The 13906-nt window shown below is 38.9% G+C and overlaps 1 protein-coding gene across 2 annotated transcripts in view; it reads left to right on the top strand.

The window, feature by feature from the left end:
* The window catches only part of SSPN (sarcospan), a 47819-nt gene extending 37394 nt beyond the window's left edge, over nucleotides 1–10425 (top strand). The window contains exon 3 of one of the 2 annotated variants that reach the window (XM_019737590.2): nucleotides 10081–10425. In XM_019737590.2, coding sequence (XP_019593149.1) covers nucleotides 10081–10143 — 63 coding nt within the window. In that variant the 3' untranslated portion in view covers nucleotides 10144–10425. Of the gene's footprint in view, nucleotides 1–588; nucleotides 4676–10080 lie in introns of those variants that run through there. The other variant, XM_019737581.2, reaches the window with a different exon arrangement.
* The last annotated feature ends 3481 nt before the right edge of the window (nucleotides 10426–13906 follow it).

Here is a 13906-nt window from a genome sequence, read left to right as displayed (position 1 = left end):
TTACCTTCTGGAGCCATAATTATTTTATTTTCTCCCAGCAACCACTTACTGGGAATCTTGGATTCCTGGACACAGTTTGGCAACCACTATACTGAACATCATCTTTTTTATTAACCTGTGTTGCTAGTTGACCAATTCTTGTCAATTTTGATCAACATAGTATTTCCATTGCAGAAATTAATTCTTTACTCTCCATTCATTTAATTTTTATATCAGAAGTTCTTGAGGTCAAAACAATCACAGCATGCCTTTCAGGGATGGAGCCTGTGTTTGGGATTCATCTAAGCTGCTTGCTACATCCATACACAAACATCCCACAATTAAGCTAATTTGGTTGGCTCAGTTCATGCAAAGCACGCAACATCTGGATGGCAAATGAAAATATGATGAGGGCTTAAGGATTTCTCACTGACAAATAAACATGGAGCCATTTCCATGTCTTGGGTACTACGTTTTTGAGGAGAGACAGCCCTTCCATCAGGGAATTTCCTGGGACAGAAGAAAAAGAACAGTTTTTATTAATTAGCTTTCTCCCTAGTCATTCAATGTTCTTTATAACCAGCAAGTTTTTCTTCTGCTTTCTTGCAGCTGTTATATTTTCTGCTGAGTGCCCTTGGCTTGATGGTCTGTGTGCTGGCTGCGGCGTTCGCTACCCACCACTATTCACAACTCACCCAGTTTACCTGTGGAACCGCACTCGACTCCTGCCAGTGCAAACTCCCCCCCTTGGAGCCACTCAGCAGGACCTTTGTGTATCGGGATGTGACTGACTGTACCAGCATCACTGGCACTTTCAAACTGTTCTTACTCACCCAGATGATTCTTAACTTGGTCTGTGGCCTTGTGTGTGCATTGGCCTGCTTTGTGATGTGGAAACACAGGTACCAGGTCTTTTATGTGGGTGACAGGATGTGCTCCCTGACAACTTCCGAAGGCCAGCAGCAAAAGGTCTAACATTCTTGCTCAAATATGGGTGAGAAAACAGCACAACGACAAGCTGAGGTTAAGAAACATGAGAGAGAGAGAGAGACAGAGAGACAGAGAGAGACAGAGAGACAGAGAGAGAGAGAAGGAGGAAAGAAAAAAACACTTTCATAATATAATATTCACTGTTCTAAATGAATATTTTTATATTTTTCAGGAAATGAAAGAGCATTTCTTCAGGTTTCTATAGTATTTTTACAAATTCTTATGGAAAAAATAAGATCCAAATTGACTTTTGGATATTGAAAGAACACCAAATAGGGAAAGGATAGCATGGCTCTATCCTGGGTTTATTTCTAATATTCATTTTACCCGTTACTTTTATAATGTCTTTCCTGTTAATTTGATGATGTGAATTAACATTTCAGGCCCACTTGCTAGATTTTGTAAAGTTATTTTCCAGGCCTTTCCACCTCCCACCAGGATATCCTCAGTACGTCTTGGAGAAAGTTGGGGGTTGGGGGAAGAGCTGAATGAACAGGTTGACTATTTTCCCTGGTAGAGATGTCATCAAGCATGAGACAACTTAAATGAGCAGAGTAGAAAAGGAGGAGACTTTGTAAAAGGCTAAATCATTTATTAGCACCTGTGCTGGGGTGGTGGTTCTTCTCTCCTCAGCTTCCTCAGCTTGGCTCTGTAAGTAGATCACTTACTAAATGCTTCAGATGATTGTCTGCTACTCAATAATTGAAAATTGGTGGTGGTTGTATTCTTCATGATGTAGACAGTTTAAAAATAATTACATTATGCTTCTATTCTATCATCTAAAACAAATCATTAAAACCAATTTCTAGCTAATTGTTAATTATAATTATGCTCAGAAGTCTATTTAATGAGCCCTGGCTGTACTTACGTAGCACAGTTGGTATTAGGAGAAATTATTCTCACAAGAAAGGAGGCTTAAAGTTTCTTTCTTATGAAAGCCAAGCTTTATAAGGGAGAAAGAAAATTTTTATTAATAGCTCAGGTTAAATATACTCATTTAAGCAGAAACAAGAGCATTTGTAATGGGAATGTTTATACAAATAGCACATTTGTGATATGTTGTGAAGTATCTCTCTTGGCAGCTAAGTACTTTTGAGGAAGATTGGGTAATGCCAATGTGTTCCATTCATGAAATTGTATCTGATAGATAATCCTAATATTGATTTGTATACACAGTCAACTGAGAGACTGAAATTAATGTTTTGAAGTCTTTATTTGACCATTTGCACATTGACTAGGGAGGAGCTTTGTTTTTAGGTGATTGTGACTTACAAAAGCACAAGTGCCTTATGGTGGGAGACTTTTTTCTTACTGTTATTAGTAAATTTGAAACAATATCACTGTTTTAAGGAAGGAACTCAGAATGCAAATTAATGCAGCATAAATGTTATCAAGAAGATTTCTCTCTTAGTATTCTCTGTTGAAAGTAGAAATTCAAGAAATTCAATAATTGAGCTCAGTTTGCCTCTCCACATTGTTTATTGATATACTTTACTCATCATGAAATTCTACCTTAAAAGAAGAAAACATTTTCTTGCTTGCCTTAGAAGATAAATGAATAGTTCCATTGACGGTGATAATAGTAGCTATTTCTACACAATATTGATACCCAAATAAAAAGGAAAACGTTAAGTCAGTGAGTTGGAGGACTATAAATATCTTTTATGTTCTCCAGATAAAACACCTGATTAACAGATGTTAAAACCTTTTTACGTATTGACTTGCTATAAAAATGGCCTTCTTACACATAGCTCAGGCCAGGAAGGCACACTGGCGGGCTTAGAGGACAGAGCTCAGGAGCAGATGTTTGATCTCACACAGAAAGTACATCGCCGAACACCAAACAGCCTGATGATGACCTGGAAAGTACTTTGTGCTCTGTTAAAAAAAAATATCCCAATAACTGAGTCTATTTTGATTTGGACAGTTTTCTATGCAAAGAGGAAAATGACTAAGAATCTGAAATGTTGTAGGCTATTCTTTAAAGAGTGAGAAACTAGTGCTTTAATGCTAATTACTATGAATCAGGCACCACTGGAAAACACATCCTGAATACCTTTAACAACTTTTTACAGAAAACACTAAAGATTTTTCTATTAGAAAATTAGAATTCTACACATCACTGAGGTGCTCAGTGCTTTACAAGTGATTCACAGTGTATTTTAAATAATAGAATAACTTTAGCTGATGTCCTTCCTTTTTCTAAATAATGCAACCAGTAAGAACTGACATGGTGATAAGCTTAATAATAATCAGGATAGATCTATCTATCTATGATAGATAGATATCTATACATATAATGGGGATTTTGCTATTGTGTAATTGAATCATTCTTAAATGCCCAAAGAACAAAAACGTCATAAGTGAAAGAAGGAACAAAAGAGAAAAAAAAGAAAGAAACAAAGAAAAGAGTCCTGTTCTGCAAACTCACTGTGTATTGACATATGTAAGAACCGTGTTGCTTGAATAACAAACTGCTTTGGGCTGGATCTGAAGTATTTTGAGTTTGTGTTTTGCAAATATTGAAGTTACAATAGCGGCAACAGAAAAGGAACAGATATACAGTTTTACTCTTAGCAAAATGTTACATTTAAAATCTGACAAGGAGCCAAGATGGTGACTGTCTCCTCTAAACCATAAAACGGTAAGATTTGCGCAATCTTCCTCCACTTCCACCTCCTCCAGGAGAATTAAATGAATCAAGACTTTGGAAAGCAAGGGAACAGCCGGGACTTGGCAGTACTTGAAATAGGAGGAATACAGCAGCCTAAATGTACAGACTTTGTAACCAGGCCCACTCGATCTGTCTGTGCCTTCACGTGATCACCATCTGTGCCTCCCTCACTCCATCCAAATTTGTGTAGGCAGTTCCTTGGAGCCATGCCTAAAAATATAGCTACACCAGGCCCGAGAAACTGTAGTCAAGTAACAGGCCTCACTTTTTCCCCCCTCTTTGGATTAAAGTCTATAGGATCTCTTTTAAGGGTTTCCAGCTGCACACATCAATGTGTGGTTCTGACAGTGAGAACCCATTATATATGTTTTCTATTCATGTCTAGAACATCAGAATCTTTTAATATTATTGTACTCCCTCTCTTGCATGCACTATATCTGGAATATGTTTTTAGAGTTTTAGTAAAGAGTAGGGTAGAGGAGATTCTGAGGGACAATGGTGAGCAGTTATTTAAAGATAATCAGAAATGAACTTAAAAGTTGTCCTAGAAAACCAATCATATTCTATCATGCAGCATACCTTGACATTTTCTAGGAATTGTCTCTGAACTATTGCTATGTAGCCATAAATTTCTGTCAATCATGTTGGCTCTCAGTTTTTACTATACTCAAAGAACTCTACCATGTTTTTAGATGTACACTGTATATTCAAGATAGTGTTAAAAAGAGCTGATGGCCGAGTATATTGACTCACAGTGGAAACATTCATTTGGATGAAAGATCAGTGGTTCAGCCTATGAAATGAATCCCTTGATTCATTTCTTCTGATTTTTCTAGTACTTTATTATCTCAAATGATTATCCCCTTCAAAAATATTGGTCTGTACTTTGGTGTTGGCGGTTTCATTCTTCTGGCATTGATGAAATAGTAAATAGAAAACAGTGTTTCCTATATGTTTGAGGTGGTTGTTTTTAAAGGGGATGTGTATCATGCAGATTTTCTTTGTTAATAAAATTTTCATAATCTCTGAAAACACCATGTGTGGATGTGCTTTACAGTGATGGGACATTGCACATGAACTGGTATCGAAAATTTCTCAGATTCATGTTTACTTAAAAAATCTGATTTTGGAATAGATGAGAACTAATATTCATTTTTACTCCTTTGTTCCAGTGACTGTCTCTGTTTTGTTACATTGCACTCATGTAGAAATCATGGTGGTAAATGCTCCCAGACAAAGGGAGCCTGAGTTGGAAAATATATTGTGAAAGGTACTTAGAATGCTGACCTTAATTTATATCCATTAATGTCAAGTTAAGCTTGGCCTAAGGAATAAGATACATGTTGAGTGTCACATGTTTGATCACATTCTACATTTAATTAGATAGAAAATCAGACAGTTTATTCAATTTCAAATCCGAATGCAAGGACTCCTTTTTACCAACTTTGAGACAATTTAAATAATTGATTATACTGTAAAATGCAGTAGTTCTTTTTGTTTAATTTAGTTAGAAAAGCTTGTAGAATGCAAAAGGAAAGGGATAAATAATAATATAGGACACAAGCTCTTAGCTGGGTTTCCTATCCTTTTTATTAGGGCTGTAGGTCTTAGGGTTGGAAATCTGCCACTTTCTCTCTGTGTGACTTTGGATCAACCAGTTAGTCTTTAGCTCCCTCATTTATAAAGTTGAGAAACACATCACTGCCTCACAGCATCATGGGAAGTTTAAATGAAGAACACTTAGAAAAGTGACTGGCTCATAGAGGGAGCTTAATAAACATTTGGTTTCTGCCTTCCTCAGCTGAGTTTTAGATAGCGTGTGATACTTCTCATTGATGTAGGCTCCTGTTCCCATATCCAATTTGAAAAGTAGCTCTGCTGTGGTATCCCTTCTGTGACTTCCTTTTTATAAACCAGAAACATTGTCAAATAGGCCGCAAACAGAACTTGGGCTTTTATGGAACTGTGTGCTGGCTGGATCCCCATTTGTTGGTTTACACACCTGGATGTTTCTTGAATGTGGCCATCTTCTTTCAGTTCTTCTCCCAGGCAGAAGTAGAAGCTGAGACATCTCTCTTGATTTTCATAGCACTTCTGATTTGCTGTAATAGAAGCATGTTTAACCCTAACTTTTATTGAGCTTTGGTAAATGATCAGTCCACTTGTAATCTATAAGCTCACATTTATTTAAAAACCAACCATTAAGCATCGTCAGTATGCTTGACTGTGTGGGTCACTAATTCTCTCTCAAGAATCATAAAAAGATTTATTTTTGAGCATAAACAGAAAATACCACTGGAGAGTCATTCTCCAGGCTGGATATGAAAACACTCACATGAGTCTTTAAATCTGTGGCAAATTAAATTATTGAAATTATATAGCCAGGAATCCACTTCTTCCCTTGATAGAGCCTATCTATTTTTATAGTTTATAATAAATTATTGTAAATTTTTTTTCATTGGACATATATCTTTTATCAGTTAGTCTTTATGAAGTACAGGACTAATATTGGCTATTGTATTTTTTGAAATTCAAATTATAAGCAAATGAAAATAAAACTAATGTATGGGGATGCCGGCTTGTAGATAATTCATTCTTTCATTTCTTTCCAACAAATTTTTATATATGTTTATTGATCCTTTCCAAAGGAAGGGGTTTTAGAGGAAGTCTGACCTTGGGGAAGGTAATCAGAAAGATCCTTTAATAAAGGATGTAGGATATACACTCATCTGTTATTCTTGGGAAAAAACAGATACTAGAGCAATAATCCAAATACAAAGATTTCAACTGAGACATGAAGTCTTCTGTTTAACAAAACTATCTGACTGAGGGGTGGGCAGATGATGAAGCCCTGAGATCCGTTTGTGAGACCTATGCTTGTCATTCCTCTTCCATGTGGAAGTTCTGCTGGAGAAAGAGGCAGAAATTTCTGAAATGGAGCACAGGCCCACCTGCTGCAGTCAGGGAATTTGGAGGAGGCTTGGAGAACACCTGATGAGGGGGGCTGAGCAATGAGATGTCACCAGGAACTTTGGGGTCCCTAAACTTGGTGGGGCATTCCATTTACTCTGTTTGACTTCCTGTGTAGACACTTCTCCCTAGAAACTCTCACTGAGTCATGTTTGCCTGATCAGGTGTGATTGTGGAGAGCAAGAGGATGGTTCTCAAGGACCACAGGGGACAGTAACACTTGTGGCAAGGAAGATGACTTTAATTTCATGAAATGTATCCAAAATTGGTCTCCCTGCATCTTTCTCAGTGTGTGTTTATTAGACCATTGGTTACCCAGGGCAGGCCTGAAAGTGATGTGCTGGACACAGTGTATTGTCAGAAACAGATGAACCAGAGTCTGAAAAGTATGTGATTAAAATTGACACTGATCTCAGTGGATGGGTTTATTCTCTTTCACGCAATGTAGAATTCACGCACTCTTACAGAATAGACAATGTTCCCTCAGATACCTTTATGGACAAGAGTAGACTTTTATGTTTTTATTAAGTTTTTTTTTCTAGATTTCAACAAAAGTGACCAAAAGGATGTTTATACAATTGAGGAAGGAGAGAGAGCCTACATCATTTTAATATAGAGACGCTTAAAATTTGGGATATTGAGCTGGGCTATTTAACCAATGGCTGGGTGTGTTCACTTAGACAAATGTAGCGAGGAGTGACTTCATGAGTATATTTGAGGGTCTCACAAGTGAAAGTGATCTCAAGTGAAAACTTGAATTCCATTTGGCCTAGCTTGGGTTAGAGTAAGAGCAATCAGCCTGCTACAAGCTTCGTACCCACCAACCCCCAACTTTTATAGTCACTGTGGACAGCTCTTGGTAAAATGACCAAGAAGGCCACCACCACCTCTGGGATTTATATTATCTCTCTCCTGGGCTCTCTCTACTCTTTCAGAGAAGAGACTTCCACTCTTCCGTCCCCAACCTCATTCCACAGCAAACCCTGCCCCTCCTTCATTCCCTGTCCCACTTGTTTGAGACTCTACTATGGGTTGTAAACTCAAGCACTGGGGTTAAGGCCTTAAATACGGAGATCTCTATAAATACTGTTTTCATTTTAATAGAGTGTTCCTAAAGATCAGAAAACTTTTCAGGCCCAGAGAAATGAGGCATGATACCAGAGAGGGGAGACCTGCCCAATGGTCCTTCAAACCCAACCCTGTAGGTATCCACCTACTCTGTCTGATCAGAAGAATCAGTTTCAGAGATTGTAGGACTTGGGGAACATTTCCCATCAGCCTCTGCTCCGGCTGTGGCTTGGAAACCCATGCGGGTCTGCCACTGAACAGGCTGTTGGTTACAGCTGAGCACGTCTCTGCTCAAACTTGTTGAAGGGAAGCATCCAAAAGTCTGAGGGAGGGGATTTTTCCTCCCACAGTTTCAGAGGGCATTTTATTGTGGAAGGCAGAATGAGTAAGAAAAGGGAGGAATTCATGCAGAACCTCTTTGCCCCTGGTGTCGGGCTCCCTAAGCATTATTTGTGACAACTCACCAAGGTTGACTAACTTTGCTCAGAACCCCAGGCTTCTCTATTCATCCCACACAGAACACCCTCAGAGACTGGCTTGGCTTCACATTGCTGCCCCGAGGAGGACGTGTCGGGCAATAAGCAGAAAAAAATACTCATTTTGGAAACTCCCAAATTGTAACTTAACAGGATGATCTTCTTTTTCTTTTTTTTTTTTTTTTTTTTATAATTTCCAAAATGTGCTTTTCCCCCAGAGTCCTTGAGCACAGACCTGCGGTTTTTCTCTCTCCTGGGTTTTACAGTCTATCTGCCTCAAGCCAAGAGACTTGGCTCTGCTCCACCTGAGTCAGAGTCTCGGTTGGTAGCTGAACCCAGGAAGCCCTGGCCCCATGTCTCTCCCTGGAACCACCAGACCACACAGCCTCCTGTACTCAATCCTTTGGCTGGATGTCTTGCCTCCTCTTTGTTTGGAAAGAGATGTCTTACGTAACTGCACAACCTACTAAATGCTCCATTGTCTTCCACTTGGGAGAGCTCAAAATAACCCGTTAGTGACTTATGACTTATCACAAAGATAGACTCTATTACCATATATTCACAGCCCCCATGGAGTGAGCCTCACCTGTCTTATTTAGATCAATAATTTGTAATGACTCAATGACTGTGGGCTTTGGGAAATTGTGAGTTCAGGACGACGTGCAGGAAACACAGAGCCTAGTTCATCTATAGGCCATAGTACTTTCCTCAAGAAACACATGAAAGTCATTTGTAATTCAAGATCAAGACAGGCATAAACAATTCTGATCTGATTATTCTTTTATTAATCTGATTTTGATAAAGAGCTGATGAAAATGGAGGGTATCTGGTCACCAGAGGAGAGATACCCAGGCAATGAATAAGTTTCTCTTATCTCGCTGGGCAGGGATTTATTTTGAGCCTCCTATTAATAGCCCATAGTGCCAAGAACAGTGGTCATTGCCCTGGACTTCAAGAGCGTTCTGAGCAGAATGACAGAAACACACTGGGTAAGGTCTTCTCTTCCATCTTTATAGTCCATGAATCTCTGATTAGCCCTATTGGGACTTCTAGTAATTACTTTAAGCTGGCACTTCTAGAAAAAAAATTATACCTCTTAGGATTCAATTAAAAATGAAAAGAACTTCTGCATGGTGTTGCCAAGGAGCTTTCACTGTATGAAGCAGGGTGTAGACCAGGAGGGATAAAACACTCTGCATTAGGTGACATTTCCATCTGGTTCTGCTACCAGAGCAGCCCTGGGGAGAGAAGCTGGAGAGAGGGAGGGGGCCAGCCTGCTCCAGCCTGTTCTCTCTTCCCCATGGACCTCATAGTCTTTCAAGGATCCCTCAAGGCTCTTACTTAATTCTTTCTGCAAGAGACATTTTCTCATCTGGGACAATCTACGTGATCAGTTTCAGGTAGAAGCACATTTCTTTCCCTGCTCAGTGACATGTGAGCCCTCAGCCAAGCTTTCAGAAAGGTTTCCTCCCTAAACTTGGTGAAGTGCTGCCATTTTACACTGCTTTGTGAAGCATTCCAGAGCAGCATGAAGAAAAGAGGTGAGGAGCTATCTCCCCTTGCTATAGCTACCCCGTCACTTCCCTACATATCCATTTCATGTATCAATCCACCAAGTTCAACACATGGATCTTTGGACTGCGCCTGTAAGAAATTTTGCAGTGCTGAGTTTTGTGTGCAAATGTGGCTCAGGTCTCACTATATTTAGCTTACTGAGTTAGAAAAAGCTGAAAGTAGAAGGGGGCTTTCATTCTGACTTTAAATGAGTGATTTCCTCAAGGATCTCTGAAGCCTAAGCTTCTTGCAGGAGCTACTTGCCTACGTTACAGGGCAAAATTGTAGGGCCTGTAATTTGAAAAACTCACCAACTTTGAAATACTAGGAAGAGAAAGAAATCTACTTCTTTTGGTTTCTTATTTCCAGGAGACAAGGTGGAGTACAAGTCTACCTCAAGTGAGAAGACTGAATACTTTCCAATTTATCTGAATACAGTCTGCATCCCAGAATCGCTGAGGACTACATATACTGTACAAGCAACTTCAAAGGCACTACTCAATGTAGCTCATGGGTGTGTCCTTAGAAATCCATTTTCCTTTAAAATGATAACTTGCTATGTAGGAAGGGTTTTGAAGAGATAGCAGAGTTTCCTAACTATAAATGTGTAAGACACAGAAGAAATCGTCAAGGGAAGTTGTAGAAACCTTACTGTGCAGAACATTAATCTTATCTGAAGATTATTAATAAAATACTACACAACTCTTTTGCTACAGTGGCTTCATTCAAATCCTACCTAAAAGCTATAAGAAAACAAAAATTCCTCCAACTGGAAATCATGGGGATTTACCAAACCAACAGACTTCTAATTGTGTCACGATCCCTTTTTATGTATCCCCTGGCCTCTTTTATGTCTAAAAATACTTCTGGCTTAGGGAATTTTGGAGACAGGGTCAAAAATAGGGAAGTTAAGGGACAGTGGGAAGGAGTAGAATTGAAATATTAGTAAACTATCACTTTAAGATGGCAATAAAAATAAAACTTTTAGAAATTCTTAAGAATAGACTACATACTTTAAGCACATCCATAAAAATATGCAAAAATATGGTCCTCTTTACCTAGACTTCGGAAATCCTGGAATGTTATTTTAAGGACCATTTGAATTTAGTGTCTACATGTATTTGAGAGGCCATATATTATGGTCATTAAGAATATGGTTCTGGAATTAGACTGCCTGGGCTTGAATTCCAGTGTGTGGCCTTAGGCAAACCACGTATGCTTTCTGTGCCTCCCTGACTCAGTTTCTTCATTTGCAAAAAGTAAGGTTTTTTTGTGAAGAATAAATGAATGAATGAATGAATGAATGAATGGATTATCTGTAATAGATTTAGGACAGTGCCTGTGGTGTTTGATAATGATGACATTGATGAGTATAAGCCGTGAACAAATTGAAATTCCGGGGCACATCAGGAAACGAGGTAAACAGTGGTAGCACCTAAAATTCCTGTAGTAAATCAAACCGTAAAAGCACACAAATTAAGTTTTTATCTTCTGGAGCTTAAGAACAAAACAGGAGTCCCTCTGCCCTGGCAAACACTGGAAGTGCAATACAGATGATTTTCTTGTGTGTCTTGCCCAGCCATGATTTCTGTTCGGTGGACAAACTGGATTAGGGCTTCAAAGTCCTGGCACCGGAGAGCTCTGGGACTCTCTGACACAGGGAGATGAGGTGCCAGGGCCAAAGCAAGACTTTTACAACCCTGAACAATCCTGTGGGCCATGCCCCTACCCTCATCAATACCGGTGACTCCAGATTCAAGTAGTGGGCTGTATACAATTAGAAGGGCAAACTCTCCATCTCTCCTTTGGAGACACTGGTGGGTTTATGAATTCAGTGCTTCACAGATACATAGGGCATTTATCTTCAAACCTAGCTGGCGGAGTTATAATTTTCCCACCCATGCATCAGCTCTGAGCTCCTGCCTAGTAACAGCAATTCAGGCTCCATGCAGATGCAGAACCTTGGCCAAGCCCTGGTAGGGACCTCTATGTGACAATAAGATGGCTCATTGCAAACTGGATTCCTTGAATTTTATGGATCTGTGTCCAGAGAGCCAAGGTCAGCACTAGAATCCAAGAGATAAACTCCGCAGAGGACTTTTCCAAAGCTGTTCTTAACAGGCCATGTTGCCTGGCCCAGTGGCCCCCCTAGGACTGGTGCCAGAGTAGGCTTAAAATACAAACTTCCCCTGGACAAACCTAAGGCAGAGTTCTATAAATTGACATCTTGGGTACTCTGAAGAGCTTAGATAAATGAGACTTAGATTTGCAACATGCCTGTGACTTAAAAATAGAAATTAAATACAGACATGAGCAAACTATTCTATTAGGGGTGAGGTACCTTCCTTGCCTTTAGGAGAAATGTAACAGGATCTGATCTGACCACCAGCAGACACTCCAAGCCACATCCATTGCTCCAACAGTAGAACTATGACGTCATAAAAGACATGGCCAACACCATACTCGACCTGAACCACCTCCCCTCTTGCCCCAGGTTTTTTCTCTTTCTCTGCTTTTCTTTTATGCAGAGGAAGAACCACAACTTCCTTGAAAGGACCGAGGAGATACTAACATGGAAGTATTTGGCTAACTGGCTGCAGAGGATTGTATTCTGTCCTTCTATAACACAAAAGCAGTTCTGGATGAAAAGAAGGTGACAGAGTGAAGCAAATGTGTAGTACTTAGCAATAAGCACCAAGGTTTTCACACTGTGTCCTGAGGAATCTAGGATTTACTGAAGATTCACGTTCTCTTTTGTAAAAGGAGTTAAGCTTCAGGTTTCTTTGTTTTTTTGTGTTTGTTTGTTTTAAATAAAATTATCATATTTTAAAATATCTTTTAGAGATGTTTCTCTGTTATCCCCAGATTTTATTCCTATCCACGCTCTATATCTGTGCATTTTTCTCCAAGTGCAGTCATGCCTTTGACATAAAGCAAAAGGGAGAAATGTTTTTCTGCTCTTATGTTTTAAATTTTGAGCCTTATTATTTACAATTAAGGTTATTCATTACATTTGTTTTACTTTAATAAGCAAACATATAAAAAGGAAAAAGATAATGTTTTACAATCTCTCTTAGTTTTCTGTCAAAGCTTTCTCTTTAACATTTACTTGTATGTTGAAACCATTGTGTTAGAGCTAGAAGAAATCCGTCTCATCCAACTTGCTCATTTTACAGAAGAGCAAAGAGTGAGTGACTTGCTCAAGGTTAGTTGGTTCAACCTCTCGCTTTCTTTTCTTCCTTTTTAACATAAATGTTTAGCATACATTTTTCTTTCCTTTTTTTTCTTTACTCTTTGCTATATGAATTAAAATATTTTACTGTTTGATTGTGATCTGCAATTACACACTTGGAAACTCCTGCTCAATATTTTCAAGGAGGCTAAGCAAGGTCTTGCTTTTTTTCTGGGACAGGGAGAAAACTTCACATTCATTTTGTTAATATATTCCAGGACATTTCTTCTACTGTTTTTGTTTGTTTGTTTGTTTGTTTTAAGAATAAAATAAAATAATAAAATAAAAGTTACTCATCCGCTACCAACCTCAACGACCCCAAGTGGGTAGAGAAATGGAAAAGGTGATTCAGAGGACCCAACAGCCTATTTGAAGCAGAGTAGTTATAAGTGTGACTAGGAAATACTGAGGGACAGACCAAAGCAGCCTCTTGGAGAATGTGCAATTATATGACACTGGTGACTGGAATTCCCAAGGGACTTTCCTATCTGCCTCTGTTAAAAACACAGACTCTGCAACCAGTTTGATTGCCATCGGTCCAAGTCTAGTTTTTGCTACCATTTATTAGCTATAGATACTTGGAGGAATTCCTCAGTTACTCTATACCTAAGTGCCTACATCCATAAAATGGCAGTAATAAGAGTACCTACCTCACAGAGTCGTTGTGAAGATTACATGAGTTCATATCTGTAATGTGCTGGAAACAGTGCCTGAAACATTATAAGGGCTCAATCTATACCTCACATTGCCTGTTATCAACTCCAACCCATATCAACATCAAGCCCATATTTGAATCTGAAAATATGGGCCAAAGATGTAAGAGGAAAGGAATTGTTTTATTATGTTTGATTAAGTGTTCAGGAAAACAACACAATATGACTTGACAATAAAGAACACTTTTTTTTTTTTTCTATCCCTAAATCCAGCTTTAACCATTAAGGCAAACTTGCTCACAATTAAATT

Source organism: Rhinolophus sinicus, linkage group LG02 (assembly GCF_036562045.2).
Source record: "Rhinolophus sinicus isolate RSC01 linkage group LG02, ASM3656204v1, whole genome shotgun sequence".
NCBI classification, from domain to species: domain Eukaryota; kingdom Metazoa; phylum Chordata; class Mammalia; order Chiroptera; family Rhinolophidae; genus Rhinolophus; species Rhinolophus sinicus.
Note: the sequence above shows the minus strand (reverse complement) of the source record. Positions and strands in the feature narration are given on the sequence as shown.